Source organism: Lissotriton helveticus, chromosome 8 (assembly GCF_964261635.1).
Source record: "Lissotriton helveticus chromosome 8, aLisHel1.1, whole genome shotgun sequence".
NCBI classification, from domain to species: domain Eukaryota; kingdom Metazoa; phylum Chordata; class Amphibia; order Caudata; family Salamandridae; genus Lissotriton; species Lissotriton helveticus.
In genome coordinates, this window is record NC_136069.1 from 477,557,919 (window position 1) to 477,582,064 (window position 24,146).

A 24,146-nucleotide genomic window follows, 5' to 3' on the forward strand; every position below is an offset into this window, starting at 1 on the left:
CATCATAAATGTGGGACATGCGTGGCCTGTGGGACTACTGTGGAAGGGAAGGAATTCCAACATGGGAATATTAAGTGGAAACACTTAAGTTTCTCAAATTGTAAAACACGAAATGTTGTGTATGTAGTCATTTGCCCATGCAATAAGATTTACATAGGCAAGACAACACAACAAGTGAATATGCGCATAACGCAACATAAGTCTAGAATCAAGAATAAAGTGCTTACAGCACCTATGGTGGAGCATTGCATTGAAAATAAACACACTGAGAAGGACTTAAAGTGGTCAATTCTATATGTTCTGCAAAAGTCTAGATCCATCGACCATGATAAACTTCTACTAAAAAAAGAGGCCTACCTTATACTGAAGTTTAATAGCGCACTCAGCGGGCTTAACTCGTTTTCTGAAATATCTAGAGTGTGAGCTTTACCTAGTAAAGTGCCTCTAAAAGAAAGGGTCGATGTTACTTGCGCGTATGTTCTCATATGTGATTTAAATTCACCTTTTTTTACATCTAAATGATAGCCTTCTCTAGCGACCCCACTCTAAGATGGCCGCCGAGCAAGTAGCTACAAGTAGGTCAAAAACCACGTTACAACATGGCTGCCAAACTAAGTGAATGAGAGCTTTCTTTTCTTTAGCGACCCCACTCTAAGATGGCCGCCAAGTAAGTAGCTATAAGTAGGTCCAAAGCCATGTTACAACATGGCTGCCAAACTAAGTGAATGAGAGGTAGATGCCGAGTCACAGCTTTTTCAAGTAAGTCTAGAGCTAACATGGGTTCAATTTGCCACTAATATTGCAGTAGCCCCTGATACCTAATAAAACGCTGTCATTTCCTCTAGGGAAAGCGAGCGCAAACAATAAGGATTGAGGAAAGCGGTGCCCACATGGTCAGAAAGCGTTTTACCGCTGCAACCGATTAGAACACGAACAGCCCAAGAGAGGAATCCCTCAGAGCAGGTATGCCGAGTAGAGCTACGAGTGCCATACTCTCTCCGTCTGTGCATAAAAAGCGCGTAAAACGTTATTCTCATTATTTTCAGGCTGTAATACAAGACTGAAAATTAACTCCCATTTGGTGGAAACGTAGGATCACGAGCATGATCCAGTAAGGTATGTTAATAACATATGTGCCCCATTCTGGTCTTAAAAAGTGAGCAAGAACAGGTCATGATACCTGCGTTTGTTTTTAGATCCCGAAAAGAAAAGAAACTCAGTCAGAACTAATACCTTACCCTTGACCGGCGGCTGCTGGTTCAACAGGTAATATGAGGAATCCGAGTTAAATGTAGTTGGAAGCTAACCAACTGTCAAAAATGTAGCTAAAACAAGTCTTATTTTATACACTTGCAGATATCCCGTATTAAGACAGAGCCCTGATGAGAATCCGTAGAGTTGACATACCGGATTCGAAACGCGTTGGCGTAAAAAGATTAGCCATTTATTGGTTGAATGGACTGAATGAATTAATTTGGAGTCTATTTTTCCTTATTTGAACTGCCTACATTCTGCTGTCGTTTATTGATTTATGATTGTCATCAAGTTTATACTTTTGACTCTGGTCTTTGTGGAATTACGGATGATTTTTTCTTCATAGTATGAATATTTGAGTGTATATATATCAGAGCAATTCACTTTGTATAATACAACTAGTTATGTGTATGTGTTGTAAATAATCGCGAATTGTAAATAATTGTATATAAGGTGTACAAACGATAAGGTGTCCCTTTCATACATCAATACTTTAAAAAAAAGACAAAAAATAAATAAATAATAAAAGGGTTTGAGTGATATACCCGACCGAACCAGGAAGTCTCTTATGGTTTGTTCCCTCAAAAATAGAGGATTTGAGTAAGTGTGTGGCTGGCAATTTGTGTACTTAGAATTTGCACTCCACAAGGCTCTTGACGCAAATGCCACAATTTCCCCAGAGCCGTTGCTTCTTTTTTGCATTAACACAATCCCTCAACCATGCCTGCTGACATCAGCGGTAAGGATGCACATGTCAACGGTGTTGAAAGGCTTGACTGGACCAGCAGAAACTATTCCATGTTTGATAGAGTTAAAAGTCACATCACACTCACTATTCCAGTCAAACTTTACTTTTTTGTTCGGTAAAGATCTGTTTTCGCTGAGAAACTGCTCGCAAATTTAGCATATTACATAACATAACGTGTATTTGTAAAGCATAAGTTCACCCAGAGGTCTCTTGGCGCTAAATAACGGATGTTCATTGTTACCCAACTCAATGGTACTCATTTTATCGACCTCAGATGGATGAAAGGCTGAGTGGACCCCCCGAGATTTGAACCTGTGACCATGAGGTCGAACACAGGCCCCTGCAATGGACGCGTTAGTCTACTGAGCCACCAGACCCAACATTTTCACGTATCCCTCTTAAATGCCAAGCCACATTATTTGAGAACATCCAACACATAATTAACTCTCATATGTCTATCTTGATCCTTCCCATGGATGAGGATGTCCTCATGAAAGTACAGCACACCAGTCATTCCTTTGAACAAATTACTCATTAACCAAACACCAGATCGAATGGCATACATACATACATACATACATAAATGCACCATCTGAAGTTATTAAAGAAGTAAGGTGTCTAGAATCTCTGCTTGATTTCACCTGGTTGTAGGCCGCAGACATGCCAAGAAATGTTAATTACACTAAATGGGGCGATGGTCTTTACATCTCATTGATGTTAGGAAGAGGGTGGAGATTCACCCACATGTTGCAATTCAAATCACGCAAATCTAAGCAAAACCTCAAGGACTTGCCTGCTTTGTGGACTAGGACTACTGGGGATAGTCATTCAGAGTAGTCAATGGGTTCAATTATCCCTGGGCACACAACATATCCAATTCTTCAACACCAGAGGTACCTTGCTTGCGTACAGTGTGTACCACAGGGCAAGCAATGTCCTCAAACCTATGCTATATTGGAAACCTTTCAATTTTCCCAATTTATTAGTAAATGCTTCAGGATACAGACTAACCAATATCAACTCACTCCCTTGACTCACACCCATGCAAACATCCCTGAAAAATGTCTAGACACCACCTGATCAGGGTTTTTTGGGTCCAATACATGTTAAAATGTTGTTGCTCAACCGAACTAAACACATTTGATCATTCTTGACCACATAAAGAGTACCCTGCGTGACACTATTTTCAAAACCCAATTCGGCCTCAAATATTCCTATAACTTCCACCCTTCCCCCCGCCCCTCCATAAGCAAAGATTTGAATGCACGCTTTAAGTTGAACACTAGGAAATCTCGTAAATTCATCCTTACTCACCAAGCTATACAGTAACTTGAATCTGCCATTATTTTCACCTCCACTCCATTAATGCAGATTTCACAAAGCACTAGCTTCCTATTCCTACAACCTTAAACAGATGCTACTTCCACAACTTTCTCAACATCAACTACAGAAAACATCAACCCAAAATTACCCTCTACATCTGGTACATTGTCATCGAATGTTTTCACAGTTTGACCAAGTTCTTTCCTCCCACGCTTGAAACGGGACACATTTATAGCTGAACTACTCGTGCCCAAATGTACGCAGCTTCCACAATGGTAAAAAAAACATCACTGTCAGCCTGCACAGTCATGGCACGAACCGCAGGATCACGATACAGTGACTTGTCACCATGTCCTTTGCTACCTCATTTCTCAGATGGTTTCAAAACTTGTTTTACTTCACTTTACACCAACATCCATACTCATTTCCCTCGCCCAAAAGTCTGCCTGTTCCATATTCCTGGCTAAAGTAAGTGCTGCTTCTAAAACTGAATCTTCCGTTGACAAAAGCCCTTCTTGAATCTTACAACTAATGGACAAGTTACTTACCTTCGGTAATGCCGTATCTGGTATAGACATGATCTAGCCGTGGATTCCCTACCTTTGAACTTCCAGGCATCAGGCTATATCTGGAAGATTTTTCTTAGCAGTTTCCTTGCGTGCCGGTAGGTGGTGACTCCTCGTGACGTTGTCGGCATCATGTTTGTCAGCGTAGTGACGTCCATGTGGTCAATATACCCGCCACTCCAGTGCACTGACATCAGTACTTTCCACAATATTCCACACCAAAAGCTTGAAGCCATGAAGTGACTGACTATGGTGTGTTAAAAAATGAACAGCTAGGTCCCTGAATGGGAATATCCCCGACAATTAAAAAAATTCTGCAGTGCGGGGAGGATGGATGGGTCAGTAAGGAATCTGCGGCTATATCATGTCTCTACCAGATAAGGCGTTACTGAAGGTAACTAACTTGTCCATCTGATAGAGACATCTAGCCGCAGATTCCTTACCCTTTGAATAGATATCCAAGCAATACCATCCCCGGAGGAGGGACTATGGAGAAGTTCAGACCAAGAAATCGACCAAACAGGCCTTCTTTGCGAACTTGGGAATCAAGGTAATAGTGTCTGGCGAATGTGGGCAGAGATGCTCATGTGGCTTCTTGGCAGACATCAGAAACGGGAACACCACGCTAGAGAGCTGTGGTGGCGGCTTTTGCCCTGGTGGAATGGGCTCTCAGCCATTCAGGGGGATCTTTCTTCGCTAAGGCGTAACAGATATTGACACAGAGGATAAGCCAGCAGTACATAGTCCTCTTTTGGCCAGCATGCTTTTTCTTTGCACCCACATACCCTATAAAAGAGTTGGTCGTCCACCCAGAACTCTTTGGTTCGATCCAGCTAGAACGATGGCGCTCTTTTTGGGTCCAGACGATGGAGACACTCTTCATTGGAAGGGTGGAGTAGTGCATAGAAGGTGGGCAGGCAAACAGACTGCCCCAGATGGAAAGAGGTTACCACCCTAGGCAGAAAAGATGCCCTACTCAGGAGTACCACTTTGTCCGGGAAGACCGTCCGGTAAGAAGGCTATGATGAAATGCCTGCAATTCGCCCACCCTACTGCAAAAGGCTATTGCCACTAAGAAGGATGACATTCGCTTGCGTGAAGTATATGGTGAAGCGCTTTCTGTTAGACCAACTCTTGCTGTGTGATTGAGACTAAGAATTGCACCGCTTATTTTTTAAAACTAAATGCCTGTCCTCATTGACCTGCGCTGAATAACGATCTTATGTTTAGAGCGCGAAAATTATTTTAATAAGCACTGCGTCGATTGATTTGAAAAATTGCACCGTGTGTTTATTCTTAACTACATTTGTACCCACTTACCACTGAGGCACTTGTCGCCCTTGCAGTCCCGGTCCACCGCAAGCGCTAGGCTTGTTTGTGTGGAGGGTGCAGGGCGGTACATTTCTTCCGGCTTCCCGGCCGGGGCAGGCTCTGATTGGGCGAATGTGTAGAGGCGGAGCTGATGACTAGCCCGTCCTCTACATAAGCCCATCATATTCATTTGCTTTCCCTGATGACATTCGCTTGCGAAGTGTATGGTGAAGCGCTTTCTGTTAGACCAACTCTTGCTGTGTGATTGAGACTAAGAATTGCACCGCTTATTTTTTTTTAACTAAATGCCTGTCCTCATTGACCTGCGCTGAATAGCGATCTTATGTTTAGAGCGCGAAAATTATTTTAATAAGCACTGCGTCGATTGATTTTAAAAATTGCACCGTGTGTTTATTCTTAACTACATTTGTACCCACTTACCACTGAGGCACTTGTCGCCCCTGCAGCCCCGTTCCACCGCAAGCGCTAGGCTTGTTTGTGTGGAGGGTGCAGGGCAGTACCTTCTTCCGGCTTCCCGGCCGGGGCAGGCACTGATTGGGCGAGTGTGTAGAGGCGGAGCTGATGACTAGCCCGTCCTCTACATAAACCTGATCCCCTCTATGACGCACAGCGAATACGCGCTGCGACCGCACCATACCCGCGCCAAAGACAAGCCTAAGACCAGCCCGTCTGGGCCAGTCTGGGTCAGGCCGGGGCAAGGGGCATGGAACTATACCCCACCGGCCCTACGAAACCCAGGTATGAGCTCCGAGCAATTAAGGGCCCTACGTCCTGCCAAACACAGTAACTGCACCCCACTAACGACGTCACTGAAAGGAAACATTACCTGCTCTAAATGTAATTTCACTCTCACCAGCTTCCAACCCTACCCTGACCCAAGACCCTGCAACTCTACGCAGAATCAGCGGCCAAAACAAGAAGCTCGTGAATTCTCTTTTTATAGCATAAACTGCAGATCTCTACGTCAACACAAACTAGACATTTTCAATCTTTTACTGGACAACAAACCCAGTGCCCTATTCTTAACAGAAACTTGGCTGCACGAAAGCGCGGGTCCACATGTAGCAACCGCTCTCCCTCCAAACTATGCCATTGCTAGGAGAGATAGAGAGGGTAAACTAGGCGGGGGTATCGCTATTATCTTCTGTAGAGAACTCACATGTAGCCTGGAGTCAGTCAACATCCCTGAATGTGAAGCGTCATCTTTTAAAATCACCCTAAACCCCAACTTCACATTCTCCAGCCTTCTAATATATAGGCCCTCCGGGAATAGCAACACATGGGCTGCAAATCTGGCTAACCACATCATACCATTTCACCTTGCCTCCAAAAACTTTTCTCTGATTGGAGACTTAAATCTGCACCTCGACGACCCTACTAACGCAGCATGCACCAATCTACTGGATGACCTAGCAGCACTGAACGTAAGACTACTTAATTCTGGGCCTACTCACAAGGCAGGACACCTGCTAGACCCCATCTTTTCTAACATTCCTGATTTGAGATGGCAAAACACTATTCCCATCTGCTGGTCAGACCACCATCTCATTCACTTTTGCCTAACACTACCAGCACTCTTTCAAACGAATACTGTCTGGCCTGCTTCCTCTATGAGAAATTGGAAGCTGCTTGATGTCGAAAAACTGAACAGAACTCTAGCCATTAAACCCCCTGCCCCAGCCCTTGACATGGAAAGTATTGCTAATGCAACACATTCATGGCTGGGAAACGCCGCAGACGGCTGTCTTCCCTCCATCTCAGACAAAAAGGAACGCCCACCGTCCCCCAGCCCCCTGGTTTAACAAGCTCCTAAAAGCCGAAAAATCAAAGTGCAAAGCCCTCGAAAGACAGTGGCGGAAAGACTATGCACACGAAAAAAAATGACATATCATAAAGCCAGAATTGAATACCATTCTGCATGCATTAAAGCTTAAGCCCTTTATGTAGCGAATACCATCAATACAGCGCCTAATAGGGCAAGAACACTCTTTAACACGGTAAAAGAACTTGCAGGTGCGCAAACGACCGCAACTGCCTGCCCACTAAACAAAAAACAATGCCAAGATCTCGCCTCCTTCACTGGAAAAATTGACAAAATCATCCTCGATATTAATTCAAACACCTCCGCAAACGGCCCACAAGAGGTTATGCCCCCTTGGTCGGCCGAAATAAACACCTTAGAACACTGGCCTCCTATAACCTTGGAATCACTTAGGTCCACCCTCAAGACCATCAAATCAGGCTTCCCCCGTGATCCATTGCCCGTTAGTGTCTTGAAACAAATTGACGTCCCTTCCCTGACCATTATTGCCGATACTCTAAACTCTTCCCTTCAGCTCTCCACAGTCCCTTCACTCTGGAAACACGCTATGGTCAGTCCACTTCTGAAAAACCCCACAGCCAACCCCGAAATACTAGCCAACTACCGACCCATATCTCTTCTCCCAGCCTTTTCAAAACTTCTGGAAAGACACATTCACTCCGCCCTCACACTTTTCACTGAAGAAAATTCCCTCCTTCACCCGTCACAGTCCGGTTTTAGAGCTGGCTTCTCCACCGAAACCGCTCTACTGGGAGTAACCGAAACCATCAGGAAACTCCTAGATGAGGGTCAAACAGTCGCACTCATTCTGTTAGACCTGAGTGCGGCTTTTGACACCATCTCACATAACAAACTTCTGGCCACACTTGGTAGAAATGGTATCCAGGGTGCCGCACTACAATGGATCAAGTCTTTTCTGACACACAGGACGTTTCAGATCACATCCTCCCTCGCCTGTTCTGATACGTTCAGTGCCCCACATGGAGTACCACAGAGCTCCATCCTGAGCACACTGTTCTTTAACCTCTACCTCAGACCCCTGGCTGATTTAGTAGACAGGTCAGGACTCACCCTCATGACCTATGCAGATGACTCTCAGATCATCTTCTCACTGTCAGAGTCAAACCCCTCAGCTCCATCCCTTCTCAGACAGGGGCTCCAAAATATCTTCAGCTGGATGTCCACCAACCAGCTGAAGTTAAACGGAGACAAAACAGAGATCCTTCTTCTGGGGAAAAATAAAGACCTGTGGAACTCCTCCCACTGGCCTTCCGAGTTAGGTAACCTCCCTACACCTGCCACCATGTAAGAAACCTGGGGGTTACCATCGACAACGCCCTATCCATGAAACAACAGGCCAACAAAGTGGTAGGCCTCTGTTTCACCATTATGAAGTGGCTAAAAAAAATCCTATGGATGCTGACCCCTGCAACCCAAAAGACCGTAGTCAATGCACTCATAACATCTCGTCTTGACTACGGCAACATTCTTTACCTGGGCTAAAATCAGGCTGTCATTAAACGGCTGCAACTTGTCCAAAATTCAGCTGCAAGACTCTTATGCAAAATCCCGAAAAATGGCAGTGTGTCGACGCACCTGAAGGACCTGCATTGGCTCAGGGTGGAAAACCGCATTAGGTTCAAAGCCCTTAGCTATATGTTCAGGATAAAAACCGGTACAGCACCGAAATACCTGCAAGCACTAGCTACTCCTTACATCCCGGGAAGGAAGCTGCGCTCCCAAACCGCAGCAAACTTTGTGGCTCCCAGGTTCAGACTGGCGAGAATGGGAGGGAGATCCTTCTCTGTCCTAGGGCCCACTCTCTGGAATACACTCCCCCCTCACATTCGCAAAGAAGAAAACTATGCCAGGTTTAGGAAGAACATAAAGACCTGGGTTTTTCAGAAATAACCCTACTGACCAAACTCATCCCATACCCCTGTTCAGTGACATGTAGTCGGCGCCGGGAAACCCTTTTTGGGTAGCTGCGTGCCATATAAGTGTAAAAAATAAATAAATAAATAAAAAGTTGTTTTGATGGTGAGCAGCCGTAGAGTGTAGTTGTGTAGGGGCTCAAACGGGGCACACATCAGAAAAGTGAGAACCAAGTTAAGGTGCCACTGTGGCATAATGAAGGGGGAAACAAGTGGGTTAGCCCCTTCAAGAACCTCTGCACCAGAGGTGACTTGAAAAGGGAAGGCTGGTCAGGCAGCTGAAGAAAAGAAGAAAGGGTTGAAAGATAACCATTCAAGGTGCCAAGAGCAGATTCCTGCTGGGCAAAGGAAAGAATAAACAGGAGGACATCAGATAAATATGCAGACAGAGGGTTAATAGACCGGTCTGTACAATATTTACAAAAGTTGTTCCATCTGCAGCTGTATACCGATTTCGTGGACGGCTGCCAAAATAACCCTAAAGACTTCGGGAGGAAGGTCAAAAGCTGATAACTGCCGCAGCTCAATCTACACGCAAGGAGACGGAGAGTGGACAGGTTTGGGGAGGACCCTCCCCTGCTGCTGCGACAGAAGATCCTCTCAAAGGGGCACCCTGATCGGAGGATCGATGCTCATTTCTTGGAGCTTGGGATACCAAACTCTCCATCTCCAGTCTGGAGTCACAAGAATGACATGTTACCGGTCGCTCCTGATCTACTTGAGCACTCTGGGCAGGAGTGGTATTGGCGCAAAGGGGTAAAGGAGGCCTGAGCTCCACTCGCAATGAAAAATGTCGAAGAGCGGAAGCAGCCTTGAAAACTCCAATGCGCAGAACTGCTGAAATTGCGCGTTCTCTTCAGAGGCGAACAGATCTAACCAAGGCTCTCCCAACCGCTGAAAGAGACGTTTTACAACCTGCAGATGGAGACGCAACTAGTGATCCGCCAGGCACCTTAGGCTGAGCTCGTCTGCCCGGACTTTCAGAACTGGCCAAGTGTTGAACCACCAGGGAAATGCACTGTTGTTTCAGCCAAGTCCAGAGATGCAGGGCCTTTCGACAAAGAACCCACGACCCCACTCCACCCTGCTTGTTGCAGTACCACATGGCAGTAGTGTTGTCCGTAAACACTTGGATTAACTTTCCTTGTATGGATGGTAACAAGGCTTTCAGTACCAGTCACATCGCCCGAAGCTCCAACAGATTGATATGAAGCCTGGCTTCTGCCGGAGACCATAGTCCTCTGATCTCCACCTCTCGCAGATGGCCGCCACATCCCAGAAGAGACATATCTGTCACTACTGTGAGGTCTGGGTGGGGAAGGTTGAGGGGTCTGCTCTTGCCCCAATCAATACAGTATCAAAAAGTGTGGTCGCGGCAGCAAATAAAACTTTTCATGCAATTATAGTAGCACAAAAACACAACACAAATTAAATGTGCTCTAAGTCCACTTCTGTGATTTTATATTGTTCAAGGATATCTGCCGCAATCCAATTCATCACCACCCCCTTTTCTGAATCGCAATCCAATTCAAAGCATTTACAGATAGGAGCCATACAATTGCTCATTGAAACAAATGTGCAATATTTTACAGTGCTCTGGGTGAGGTAGGAAAAAGGAATGGGGTGGAGTGTTCAAGTGTAGGTCGGGGACAAGGAAAGGTAATAATGACATATATACATCAACGCAGTTTGTTGTATACGTTTCCATACATGGTCAAATGTTCCCAATGTAATACATAACTCAACAGGACCCAACATTAGTTTTGTGTGGTGTCACTAGAGTTTGCATTTCGAATGTTGTTGACGTTTCGACCTCTTAAGTCAGGACAGATAGTGGTCCTTGGGGTGGGGTCTTCATCAGGACTGGGGGAGCACTTGTAGAAAGAAAGGGGGACGAAATCCGCCGTATTCACTAAGAAAGTTGGGCTTGGGTAAGCTCTCCAACATATTCGAAGTAGTCAGAAGCTGACTGGTAAGGAACATATATGTGTTTCCTAGAATTGGTGCATGTCAATGGCACAACTGCAGCACGGTCCGCTTGCAGGTGCTGGGAACAATCCCCTCATGCCTCTCCGGACGGTCTCGCCTCAAATGTAGATTCGTTAGCCACCACTGCAGGTCATTCACAGTGCCCCTCCGAGATCTGAATCAGGTCAGTGAGATTTCCTCGAGTCTGTGCCCACTGGAACTTCAGGTCTCACTGCAGAGCCCGTATGGCCCATCATGAACGGCAGGTAGCGACAATGGGCAGGCAGGGTGGGTATATGAAAATAGGCATCCTGCAAGTCCAGTACTACCATCCAGTCTCCCGGGTCCAAGGCAGACAGGACCTGAGCAAGGGTGAGCAACTTGAATTTCTACTTTTTGAGGACGTACTGGAGGGCTCTGAGGTCGGATAGGACGAAGGCCTCTATCCTTCTTTGGGACCAGAAAGTAGCAGGAATAGCAACCACTGCCTACTTCTGGCCGGGGAACCCTCTCTATAGCTCCCTTGGCCAAGAGAGTCTTGACTTTCTCGCAAAGCAAAGCAAGGTCATCGTGCGTCAGCAGATAGTACACTGGGAGGATAGATGGAGTAGTCTCGAAGGGGAGGGAATAGCCCCTTCGGACTATTTGCAACACCCACCTGTCCGATGTAATGTTTCACCAGTGGTAGAAATGATAGCGGACTCTGCCACCAACTGACAGAGTGATCCTGGGGGAATCGGACTAGGAAGGTTTTGCAGCAGAGGAGGGGATCGTGGCTTGGCTCGAATTTTGGTTTCCAGATCCATGGGGCCGGGGTGAACCGTGTCCACGGCCCCGCAGAGGTTGCTAAACTTGCGGAGTCCACTGGCCGGAATACGGCTGGCACGGCAGATAGCCCCTTCCGTAGCCACGAAAGGGGCAAAAAGCGGATGAGGCCCTAGGGTTGTGGCGAGGCCCAAAGACTTGGCAGTGGCCCTGGAGTCTTTGAAGCACTCATGGGCAGTATCCACCTTATCGCCGAAGAGACAGGAGCCATCAAAGGGCATGTCGATGAGGTTCGCTTGGACATCTCCCGGAAAACCAGACGTTCTTAACCAGGCGTGGTGACGAACAGCCACCGTCGTGGAAATCGCTCTGCCCATGTCCAAGCCACATATGATGGCGAACTTAGTTGTGTCTCTCCAATATGAGATAGAGTGAGAGAGTAGAGCGCAGTCCTCCTCCGACTCTGGGCAGCACCTGCAAAACCGTATCCCATATCGAATGGGAGTAACGGCCTAAAAGGCACGTGGTTTTTTACCGACCGCAATGCCAGAATGGCAGAAGAAAAAAATCTTCTTTCCGAAGCGCTTGAGTCTCTTGGATTCCCTGTCCGGGGTGCGGAAGAGAACATGCCACGAGAAGTAGATGCATGGACCACCAAGCTTTGAGGGTGGATGGTGAGGAAAAGTGGGTCGCCCAGTGCAGGGCGATGGCGGCAGGCAGTGGTCCTATTCAAATGAGCCCCTGTGCTGTGTCTGGACCGGGTTCCCAGAAGGACAACTGTTAAGGTCTTTCAAGGGCAGTAGGGGATCTGAGCTGGAGACCCCAGGCCGCAGGACCTCTGACAAGACATTAGTCTTGACCGCCACTGTAGGGAGCTGAAGGTGGAGGACCTCTGCAGCCCTACGCACCACCATGGCAAATGATGCCTCCTTCTCCGTAGCCAGGGTAGGACGGGAAAGCATGCCAGAGTCTGGAGAGGTATCCAAGGCACGGGCATCACCCAGTTCCTCGTACCAGTCCACATCTTTATGGTGTGGGATTTCTAAGGGATTCTGCTCCCCCACCCTTCAGAATAGGGCAAGGTGAACGGTATGGAGCCGTATGGCTCAGTCGTGGTCGGTCTCTGAATCAGTGGACATCCGACCGGCTCAGTGTAGTCAGGAATGAGGATTGGGGAGGCAGCCCACTGGTGGGCGCCAGCGACTTCGAGGACCTCTGACGCTTGGGAAGGTCGCTATGGAGTTGACACCAGGGTTAGTCCGGACCCGGGAACGGGTCCACGCGGAGACCGTGGGCAGAGCCTGTTGCAGGGATTCTGCTCATGAACAGAACTATGCGCAGGAAACCAGGACCTCGATGTATTGTGGTGTACCAAAAAACCCACCTCAGTTCCCAGAACCCCGATCCGACTAGTATTAGTGTCTCATTCGTTCTCCGTACTACAGCGAAGTTACCAATGATTAGACAACCTGGAACATGCGACTTATCAAGAACACCCTTTAGCTCTAAAATACCAGTCCACAACGTGAGTAATCAGAGACACAATATAGCTTAAAATGTTTATTTTAACTAACGTGCTCTAAGATGCAGTACTCTCACCAATACTAACAAAAAGATGCATAAGAATAATACAATCAGCATTGTTACAATTCCATAAAGCACAAAAGGGGAAATCATATTAGAAAATGGATTATAGCGCCGTTACCACCCTCCCCGTGCTTGGAGCTTGTTTTAATTAATAATAGAAGAAGACCTCTAGGCTTTGACGGGGAACCCCATAACTCCAAGATCAGATGAAATGAATCACATCCCAGGACACGCACAGCTTCTCGAGGTTGGAAACGTTGTCTCCAAGTGCCTCCTCATGCATGCAATGCAATGTTAAAAGCACCTGAGTTTGAGTTTGAGCAGCTGCGTTTCCTGCTATGTCTATGTGTGTGGGACTGGTCAACATAAATTAACAGCATACATTGTTATTCAACCTTGAACATGATGTGCAGACTGAGGGCATATAGCGCGCCTAGATATGTGAAAAACAGACAGTTCTCATGTAAAAGAGTGTAAGCAGTTTATTTACGAGAACAGAGCCCTGTAGTGTTGTGTACAAAAGCGGCAAAATGGCGTCTAAGCATATACCTCACTTACGCTAACATAGCAATGTCTGTAGTTAACCCCTTTTCCTCACTACAAGCAGCAGGGGTGGGAACCACGCCCCCCCCCTCCGCATCTTCTGAGCCTGCGTGGCCCAAAGGCACGCTGGCAGTGTCAGGCAACCCAAATATGGTGCACATAGCATCATAAGACTCCTTCAGCTGGGCGGGAGGGAAATCTGGAGCCGACCTTGGCACTCGCTCTGCAGAGCGAGGCCTTGAACATGTCGTGAGACGGATGGGGCAAAGTTGAAGCACACTTCGAATTCTTGTGCTTTTTGTGGTGCCCTTTACCTGACTTTGACAAAGAGGACTTCAATTCACCGGAGCAGTGCTCGGACCTTCCTCTCGACCGAGACCTGTACTGGGATCGAGAGGGGCGAGGCGACCTCTGCGGTGTCGGACGCCAGACTGCGAGAAGCTTTAGGGACCGCTCCCTCAAAGGCGTTGGCGCCATGGCCCAGCAGTCGGAGCATGGCTGAGTCATGTTCGCCCTCCAGGCATCAGACACAATAAACTGGGGTCCGTGACCGACATGGCACAGACATCACATGGCTTGAACCCCGAAGTCTTCTTACTCGACAAAAAGATAAAAGAAAGTCGGTCAAAAAATGACAGGGGGTAGCTCTTTTTTTTACTAATACGGGAAAGTATCCCAGTCAATGGCTTCCAAAAAAGCCTCAAAGGCCTCCTTCCATTCTTGCCAACACAATGGACTAGATGCCAGTACTGACAAAATGGAGGTGGTGCAGAAATTATTTCATTGTTTTGTACATGATATGTACACACTGAGAAACCGGTCACGCCAAACGATGAGGATCAATAATAAATCCCTCATCAAATATTGCTCCCACTGTAGTTATGCATAAAGGTTTGCTTGTCACAGATAGTGCATGCAAAGGTACACAAAATATTTCACTCACTGTAAATATGCTTGTAAGCTTGCAGAAACGATAATGCAAAAATGTGTGCCTATCACTGACAAAGCAGGTAATGGCAAAGTAGTCAGCATGCCAAATATCAGCCAGTGGAGCAAGGTCAAGGCTGATCTGCATATGGCTGGGTCCAAACTGGAGTGGCAAAAGAAGCAAAAGAACAATGGATTAAACCCAGATCTGTGAGTGGGGGTGAGTGGTTGGAAAGTTTCTGCACTCTTTCCATCATCTTGTTGCGTTTGCTATGTTCGCCCTAAGTGGCCAAAGGGTATGCCCAGACGAGGGTCCCTTGCTCCCTGTGCCACTGGATTCAAGCTAGCCTGGTTGATGAGGGGTGATACCCCGAAACCAGTCCCAGGATGCTTGTTTCCGGTCCAGGGAGGACCTGATAGTTCTGGCTGAGGAGCAGGATCAAGGATGATTTGCATATGGCTCGGTCCAAACTGGGGAGGCCTAGTGAGCAAAAGCACGATGGATTAAACCCAGGTCTGTGACTGGGGGCGAATGGTCGAAAAGTTTCAACAGTCCGTCAATCATTTTGTTCTATTTGCTATAGATTTTTCATGGAACATACACATGTGAAGGTCTTCAATATATATGATAATAAGCAACCATTGTGCGATCAAAGCAGATTGTTAACCAGAAAAATACTTAAAGAAGCCATGTTGGACATGTCTTGATATAATGAGAAACCATTTCTCAGCCCTGTAGTCAGAAAAAGAAATCACATAACAAATGACAGTCCTTCACATTTTTTCTTCTTTTAAAGGTATACCAGATTACCAAAGATCACAAAACATGAGAATATCTTCAACATGGTTAAAAAAAAAATACAATTCCAGGTAAACTCACTGGAAAACTATATGAAGGATAGAGACCAGTACTCCAGTTTCATGCTCAAAGGAGGTGAAAAAGAAATAACTAGGAGACAAAATGGAAGTGCCCGGTATGATAGTGAAGTTATGATGCAGTTTGAATACATGATTTAGTGTGGCTTGTTGAGCTTATGAATGATGTTCATTTCTATTAATTTTCCCATTTAAATAGTACCATTAATTTTTTAGACTGAGTGGTACAATTCCAAATTGAGCTACTTTAGTTCCAAAAAAAGAAACATCTATTTTAAAGTTACCTGTCAATAGGTACATAATGCAGTAAAGAAAAAAGGGGGAGAGGGTATATATTTACACACAGTGTATCCCTTCTTAAAAGTGTTAAAGGATTTTGTACATCTGTGTGACTAAGTTGATGGCTAGCAACGAAAGTACAAAGAGTGATGAAAAGAGAAATGTTAAACTCGAGCATGAGGCGTGAGCTACATAAAGATTTGCATTTATAAATCCGAACTTTTATAAAACAGCAGTGTTTCATTATGTCCAAATTCTCAAAACACAAAATGCAATGGCAACATGCAACTATTTAATTCCCAAACAAAATATGTGCAAGTAAAGAACCACCTTTCAGCTTAAGGGAACCACAGAAGTACCTTTAATTTCTTCCACTACTAGCTTATCTCCTATTTGTTTCCCATACGCTTCAATGTGATCTAAAGATTCTTGGAAGAGATCAGCTTCTCTCATCACTTGGTTCTGGTACAGTATCAATTCACTATACTCATAGTCAATTTTATTGGGTGGAACCTAAAAAGAAATTAAAAAAACATTTTTCAGAGATGCTTATTTGTTTTCACTGTTCTACAGTATAACCTGCTAAGTATCATGTTAAGAAGAGAAACCCTACTATCAAAGGTAGATAATTTAAAATACTCCAGGTGAGTGACATACACATGAACACGTTACTTAGTTCCCTGCAAAAATTAAAGCCTTGAAAGAACGATTTACTTACCTACGGTAACGATGTATCTGGTAGAGACATAGTGTAACCGCAGATTCCTTAACTTCGAATATCTCCAGGCGTCAGACTGGATCCGGAAAATCGTTTCCAGCAGCATCTCTGTATGCCGGGAGCGGCGCCGCACGGCACCGTCCCAACGTCGTCCACGGACGTGACATCAGTGGAGCAACACATAGCCCCCTCCCCGAAGCACTGACATCAGTTTTCGTAGGAGAAACTTTTCCGCGCTCTAACCCGGAGCCACCACAAAAAACTGTGAACAGTGTGCGAAAACAGGAGAAGAAGAATCTGAATGGTGAGACAGCACCATAAAGAACAGTGCCAGGCACTGTATACTGAAAATCAGTGAATGGAAAGAGCAGAGCACCGCTCTAAGAAGCAACCCCGCAAAAGCGAAGGCTAACCCCCCTGGAAACAGAAGAGAATGTGAAAAAACATCATGGCAGATAGAAGTCGGCAGTCATAATATATAATGTGAAGGACAATGAGTCCGAAACAGGGAAGCAATGGCAATCCACCACAAGTCGGTAGCAGAAAAGGATGCCGTACCCCTTATAAGAGATCTAATACTGAGGCAGAGCCAATAGCTTCAAATATATGGAGCTTCAGGGAGGTAAAGATCCCAAGGCGATGGAGAAAAAAGGGCACAAGACACACAAGTTTACCACCCATAATGAGAAAGGATGTAAAAACAGGTAACCAGAATGAAGCCTTCTGGAGAGGAGTGAAAGATGACACTTTGCAGAAAGAAAAGCCACCCAGAGGGAAGCGAATGCCGAAAGCCCAACCTGAAAAGGTCCTCGTAGAACGGGGAGGATGGGTGGGCGTTAAGGAATCTGAGGCTAGACTATGGGCCATATGTAGGTAATTGCCAAATACCGAATTCTTAATGCCGAATTTTACCGATTCGGTATTAAGAATTCAGTATTTGTGATGTAGGTAAATATTCGGTAAAAAAATACTGAATCGTTAATATTTCTTAATACCGATTCGGTAATAAGGAATACCACCAACTTGGAGTTGGTGTAAATAGAGATTCCTTAAGGCCGAGGTGCATTGTTTTAAGTGCTACCTACATTGCATTTAAGGAATCGGTATTACCAATTCCTTAAATGCAAGGCCATAAGGAATCGGTATTAAGGAATCGGTATTTACGGATTCCTTAATACCGAATCCTTCCCTACATCACAAATGCCTAAATACCGGTCGGTAACGGTGAAATTTAACGAATTTCACGGTTACCGACCGGTATTGGGCCACCTACATATGGCCCTATGTCTCTACCAGGTACATCGTTACCAAAGGTAAGTAACTTGTTTATCTGATAGAGACGTCTAGCCCCAGATTTCCTAACTTAGAATAGATACCAAAGCCATACCAATAGAGGAGGCTGGTCTGCGACGAACCCCACCAAGTTCTCGAGAGAACTTAATAGTGAACAAAGTGACTAAAACAGTGCCGTCAACCAGGTGACTAAATACAATCGGGACAGCAATGTCAGCACAGCGAACACCAGACCATGAAGCTCTGAAGAGAGCGGAGAACAATATGAGGCAAAGGCACCACAAGCAGTCAAGAACAGCACGAAAACCCCCTTGTGTATACAAGGGTGAGAGAAGGAAAGCACAGAGCCAGAATGCCTGTGCTGCAGTGAGAGTTCAGAACTTTGTAAAGAAGTCCGAGGGATCCGAAGAATCAGATGTGTCGACAGGAAGCAAGATCAGAGAGAGGACAAAGCGGTATGACAGAATGAGCGCATACTGGTTGAGCAAGCAGAACAGTGGAAAAAACACTGTGAACCTGCAAAGATACGTGGGGCAGCAGTGGCAGGATGCTGCCCCTTGGTTAGTAAGTGCCGGCATTACCAGAAACACACCACACAAGCACTGCAGGACACACAAAAACATGGGAGAGGGCAAATGGCAACACGCAGAGGCACCCAGAACAGGACCACAGTAAAACTGGTATTTATGTGGGAAGACAGAAGTACTTAAGTATACAGTGTGAACGCCAGAAGCACACAAGTACAGGGAAATCCCCATGTAGGTTAGCGTGAGCTGCCCAGAAGTGAGAGACGCAGCACCAGGAATGCAAAGAAAAAGCAGGGGGGGGTGCTCCGGCAAACCGGACACACATAAGAGCGTGCACCATGAGCAAACCTGGACAAAGTCCACAGACACCGCAGCAACGACCTTGCATGCATGGCCTTGCTGTGAAAAGCACATAGAGCAGATATACATTAAAAAGGATACACATCTAAAAAGATGTGTTGTATAAAAGATGATAATAGTACACCATAAGTACCAACAGCCATATGGAGCAGAGCTGGACAGAACCATGTCTAGACATGTAAGCGACATCAGCTACTCGTCCAGAAGGAGCCATGGTCCCCCGCTAAACAGCCGAGGAGATGGAGCAACCAAAGTAGAAACAGTCGGGACCAACGTAAAGGCAGCGAGCATCCTTAAGGGAACACTGCCACTGAGAACGTGACAGCAGGGACCCAAAGTAGAAGCATGGAAAACACCTGCGCTGAAAGCAGAAGAGAAATGAGAAAAAACGTGTGCTTAAGAAGCGTCCAGAAAATGAGGGCACAAGGCTGTGTACAGCATAGACGTACATGGGGAAGACGCCACTGCCTATAGAGGAGTCCAGACAAAGCGGAAGAATGAGAGGCACTACCCATCCCGTAGGGTGGAGGGTAGCCCCAGACACCGCAGAAGCAGATAAAAGGGAAAGTAGGCACCCTATGACAGCGAACATACCATGTTGCACTCACAGTACGTTCAGACACTGAAAAGTAGTGCCGTGCAGCTCGGACTATGGAGGGGGGCACGCTACCAGGCTCTGCCCTGGCACTATACGATAATAGGGCGTCAGCCGTGGAAGAACTGTGCCAGAACGAGACAGAACAAGTTGTCCCAAGGGACAGTGGCTGGCGACAAGGAGAGCAGCCAACAGTGACACAGAGGAGCACAGCGAAACCGAAAAACACCCCTGGGAGAGGCAGAAGCCTCACAGTAGTAAACATCTAGACATGCATTGAAATACTACAGACTAGCCATAGACCCCAACTGAAAGAGCAGTAGAGCGATGCCAAACTGTGGGTCGCATAACAGCAGAAAAGGAGGATAGCGGAATCACAGAAGAACCTCTGTGAGGAAGACTCCATAGGAGCATACCGAGCCGTCCATGTAGGAAGGCAGCTACATAATAGTTAACAAATACCCCACATAGGGTACGTTTTATCCCCGGTAGGGGGGTTCCTCTTGAGGGAAACTCACCGACAGAGGACCGAAAGAAAGACAGAACCAGCTGACCAGCTGTACTGAACAAAGGCCGCAGGAGCCAGAGAATTACGGGAGACCTGACATGAGGCGGGACACTGCTGAACCACCGTGACAATCAAAAAGGTTAACGCCATTCAATGGCAGATCCCGAAGAGCCTCCCGAACATTTTTGGGAAAATTACTATCACACAGCCATGCATAGCAGCCGAAAGCAACCTACTGGGCCATTGCCCTCCCTACAGAGTCTATATCATCTAGGGACGACCGATGGGAAAATTGTGCCATTTCCCGTCCATCAAGGAGAAGGCGTTGCAAATTGGCCAGGAGCCCTTCTGGGATAGAAGGAAGAAGGAGCTCAACCAATTCCCTAAGGGCAAAAGAAGCACGTGTGAACACGCAAGACGTATTCAAGGCATGGATGGTCGCACTGGTGGAGGCAAAAAAGTGTCAACCACATGTCTCCATCCAGTGAGACTCCCTAGTGGGAGGTAGCAACGGCAGAGCGAAAGAAGGTTGCAGGTCAAAAGCCGCCTGGACAACCAGACCCTGAGCTCTAAGGTGCAGGGACAAGCAAATAGGATCGTTTGGGGCCGGACAATGCCGGCGAGCAATGGCTCGATCAACAGGGTCATTAGAAGAGGGCCATGCCCAGGTACCAAGCAGGATGTCAAACAAAGGTCCACCAAGGGGCAGCAAGGGCTCCACATCCACAGGCTCAACATGGAGGAGGTTCAGCAAAGGATCTGAGGGCAATGAAACTTCAGGGGGTTTCAACTGAAGAATATCTGCAGCCCTGCGTACTGCCCGTGCGAAAGCCGCACTAGCCTCTGTCGCTATTTGGGTGGCGACAATAAACCATCTGTCAGGGATGGGTGGAGGCTAACTCGCCCAATAGAAAGTAGGGGTGGAGGAGTCTGAGGTTGATCCGAAGGCCATGGAATGCTAGGCCCCTGCATCAAGGGGCATTGAAATGACTGCGAGCGTGGTGAGCCCAGAGGAATTTCATCCTCCTGAAATGGAGGAGCCGTCAGCGCCGGCATCGGCTTCAACCGACGCCGAGACAGAGTCGTATCGACGTCTAGAACCTCCAAGGGGTACTCAATGTGGGCACAGTCCGACGGCGACTCGCTCTCTGGCACCAACCAATGCCAAACTGGCATGGTATTGACGTCTGCCTGCATGGAGGACAGAAGTCGACAGGGCGTCGAACCCGGTGTCGCAGCCGACATCTGCGCAGGAAGCCGGACATGGCTATGCCGAGGCGGTACGAGTGGGCTGGACGGACGCCTGGGATGCCCCGACATGAGTGCCTTCCTCCTTTGTGGGACCCGAAGGTAAAACAGGGAGAGGGGGTGACCCGAAGGAAGACTTGAGAGTCCTTAAATATGTCTCCATCTGGGTCCTTGTCGCTCCTACAACTGGAAAGGGTGGATATGAGGGAGACGACTCCTGTGCGCCCATGTCTCTGGTAAAGTCCGAGAGCAGCGGGCCCCAGCGTTACGTTTGCGGGTGGGTGAACTCTGTGACTTATGCTTGCGCTTACCTGTCTCCAAACTACGCTTGCTGGAACGATCTCATGAGCAGGCCCATTCCTGAGAGGGAGAGCGGCACTGCGAAGGCGCAGGACCGGACAGCCGGGCGGCCAGCAGCTTCATACAACTCTCCCTCAAGGATTTTGGCTTCATCGGTTGACAGGCGTCGCACTCTTCAGAGGCGTAGTGCACTCCTAGGCACCACATACAAATCGCAGGCGGATCCGTGAAAAATATTTGACAGGCACAGGTCTGACACGCTTTAAAGCCTGAAGGCATCGCACTCTGTCCTGAGACGCCTAAGGAGTCGAGAAGGCTTTAAAAACAGGCCAAGGGGGGGGGCGTGGCAAAGATGGCGGGCTGAGTAGACGTTCTTACCGCGAGCTCCCGAGACCCCGGAGCCCCTGTGTCGCCCTTTACCGCTGATCTCCCCCGGATCGAGCAGGGGACGCACCCGGTGCGGCTGTGAACGCAGTGGTGCGGCCTGGGTCCTCCGGTGGCCCCACAGACGCGGCGACTCCAAGCTGAAGACGCCCCCGGGGTGAGAGCCGGCCCAAGAACCGGCGGAGGCCCGCAGATCGGAGGCCGCGACACGCAGGAGGCACCGTAGAGCATCCGGTGCCGCAGCGAAGACCGGCGGCCGAGGGCACATCTATCCCGCGCCGCCGGCGAGACCCGGAAGCGGGGACTCCGGACGAGACAAGAGAGCTTTGCCTGAGGCGGAGAGGGGGAGGGCCGGCGGAGTGCGGCCACGCAAGTCCGGGGATCAGGTAGGCCGGGAGGCCTGTCCTTGCGCGCTGACCCCCGGGCCCCCTGCCGGAGACGCTGCGGATGGGCGGAGACAGGCGTGGACCGCGGGGAGTCCGGGAGTGTCCCGCTACTTCCTAGCACGGGGTAGAGGGCCCCGCCGGACCTAATACAGAGGCGACTGCGCCAGGCCTGACACGCGGAGCCAGCGGCCCCGATTGACGCCGGGCCTTTGTCCCTCCAGCGCTTCCCTCAGCGGTACCGCGGCCAAGCAGCAAAACCGGGATCACCAGCGGGGGCCCAGTCAAGGACGGGGGGGCGCCTCTGGCCCCAGCAAGAACTTGGGCAGGTGATTGCGGTGGCGTGAGCCGACCAGGAGAGGGCCGGCCTGTGACGCCTCTCCCTGTGGCGCAGTGGTATTCGTCCCCGACCCCTGCGGAGGTGCTGCAACGCGGGCGACGGCCTGGAATCGTGGTCAAGGCCCCCACAGCGAGGTGACCTGCCCCTGGGTGGAGGAAGGAATGCTCTGCTGCCATCGCTACTGACCGGTGATAGTTACCCCACAACAGGGCCGACCTGCCGCTGAGAGTGGCCTGCGGGCGCCCCTAGGGTCCCGAGGGCTTGCATCGATCTGAGGGGTGTCACCGGGGGAGGTGCGGTGGCGTGAGTACTGAGCCCATACCCAGCGGGCCTTTGTGGATGCCCCCTCTCCTGTGGCGCGCCCCCACCTCTGAGATGTCGAGCAACAGAGGGGGCAAGAAAGGAGAACGCACTTTGCCCGAAATGTTGGGTAGAGGTGCCCAGAGACCGGATAGGAGTCAGCCGGCCCCGAGCCCCCCCGACTAGCTCTCGAGGCGCAGAAGGGGGAGAGCCTCCAGTAACCAGATTTTTTCTGGAGTCGGTGTTCGGCACCCTCAGGGAGGACTTCCAAACGTTGAAACAGGAGGTGGCCGGGGAGGTTCGGGAGGTGAGAAGAGAGGTCGACGCGCTTGGAGAACGAGTATCCACCGTTGAAGAAGCTAGCCAATCCCGAGACGAAGAAATTGCACATTTACAGCAGGAAGTTTTGCGACTCAGAGACCGACAGATTGACCTCCAGGCCCATGCCGAGGATCTCGAGCACAGGTCCAGGCGCAACAACATCAGGGTCCGGGGCGTCCCATTTAAAGAAGAGGGGGACGACGCGGCTGCCTACCTGAGGGACCTGTTTCGCGACATATTGGGCGAGCCCGGAGACTTCCCGGTGAGAATTGACAGGGCACATAGAGTGGGTCTGCAGCGCCGGGCCTCGGCGCCGCCCCCGGACATTCTGGCCTTCCTGCCGGACTTCCCTTTGAAAGAGCGAATTTTGCGTGAGGCACGGCGACAGCAACCAGTGAGTTTCCGGGGTCATCAGGTGGCCCTGTTTCAGGACTTATCAACGATAACATTGCAAAAACGCAAATCCTTCAAGATCGCCACAGACTTTTTGCGGGAACACGACACGCAGTACTCCTGGGGCCACCCATTCAGGCTCATTTTCCGTTGGAACGGGACGCTACATCAGCTTCGGTCCCTCCAGGACACTTGCGGAGTGCTGGGTATCACCGCGACGGATGACGACGCTCCGACGCCTCGCCGCCGACGCAACTCCAGGGAGGGATGGCAGACAGTTCGGAGGAGACGAACCACGCTCCCGCCTCCACGACCGGATTCTCCCACGATCAGGGCTGAAATGGACACGTTGTCTGGCGATATGGCCTTGACGGCCTGAGCATGCTCCGGGGGGAGATCATATTGGCCTTATCATCACTGCAGGTGCGGGGGTTCTGGGGGGGGGGGTGGAGGGGGGCTCCGGGAGGGCATAAGGTGGTGGCTGGACGTCCACTCGAATAACTCTCCACGGACTTGTCCATCATGGACCAGACTGGGACAATGGTGTTCTTT

General features: G+C 48.6%; 1 protein-coding gene across 1 annotated transcript in view; it reads right to left on the reverse strand.

Annotated features, from left to right (window-relative positions):
- NAA16 (N-alpha-acetyltransferase 16, NatA auxiliary subunit) overlaps positions 1–24,146 on the reverse strand; it is a 587,644-nt gene that overhangs the window by 432,530 nt on the left and 130,968 nt on the right. Inside the window, exon 6 of the mRNA XM_078657379.1 lies at positions 16,284–16,437. Within this exon, the coding sequence (XP_078513505.1) occupies positions 16,284–16,437 (154 nt within the window). The remainder of the gene's footprint in view (positions 1–16,283; positions 16,438–24,146) is intronic.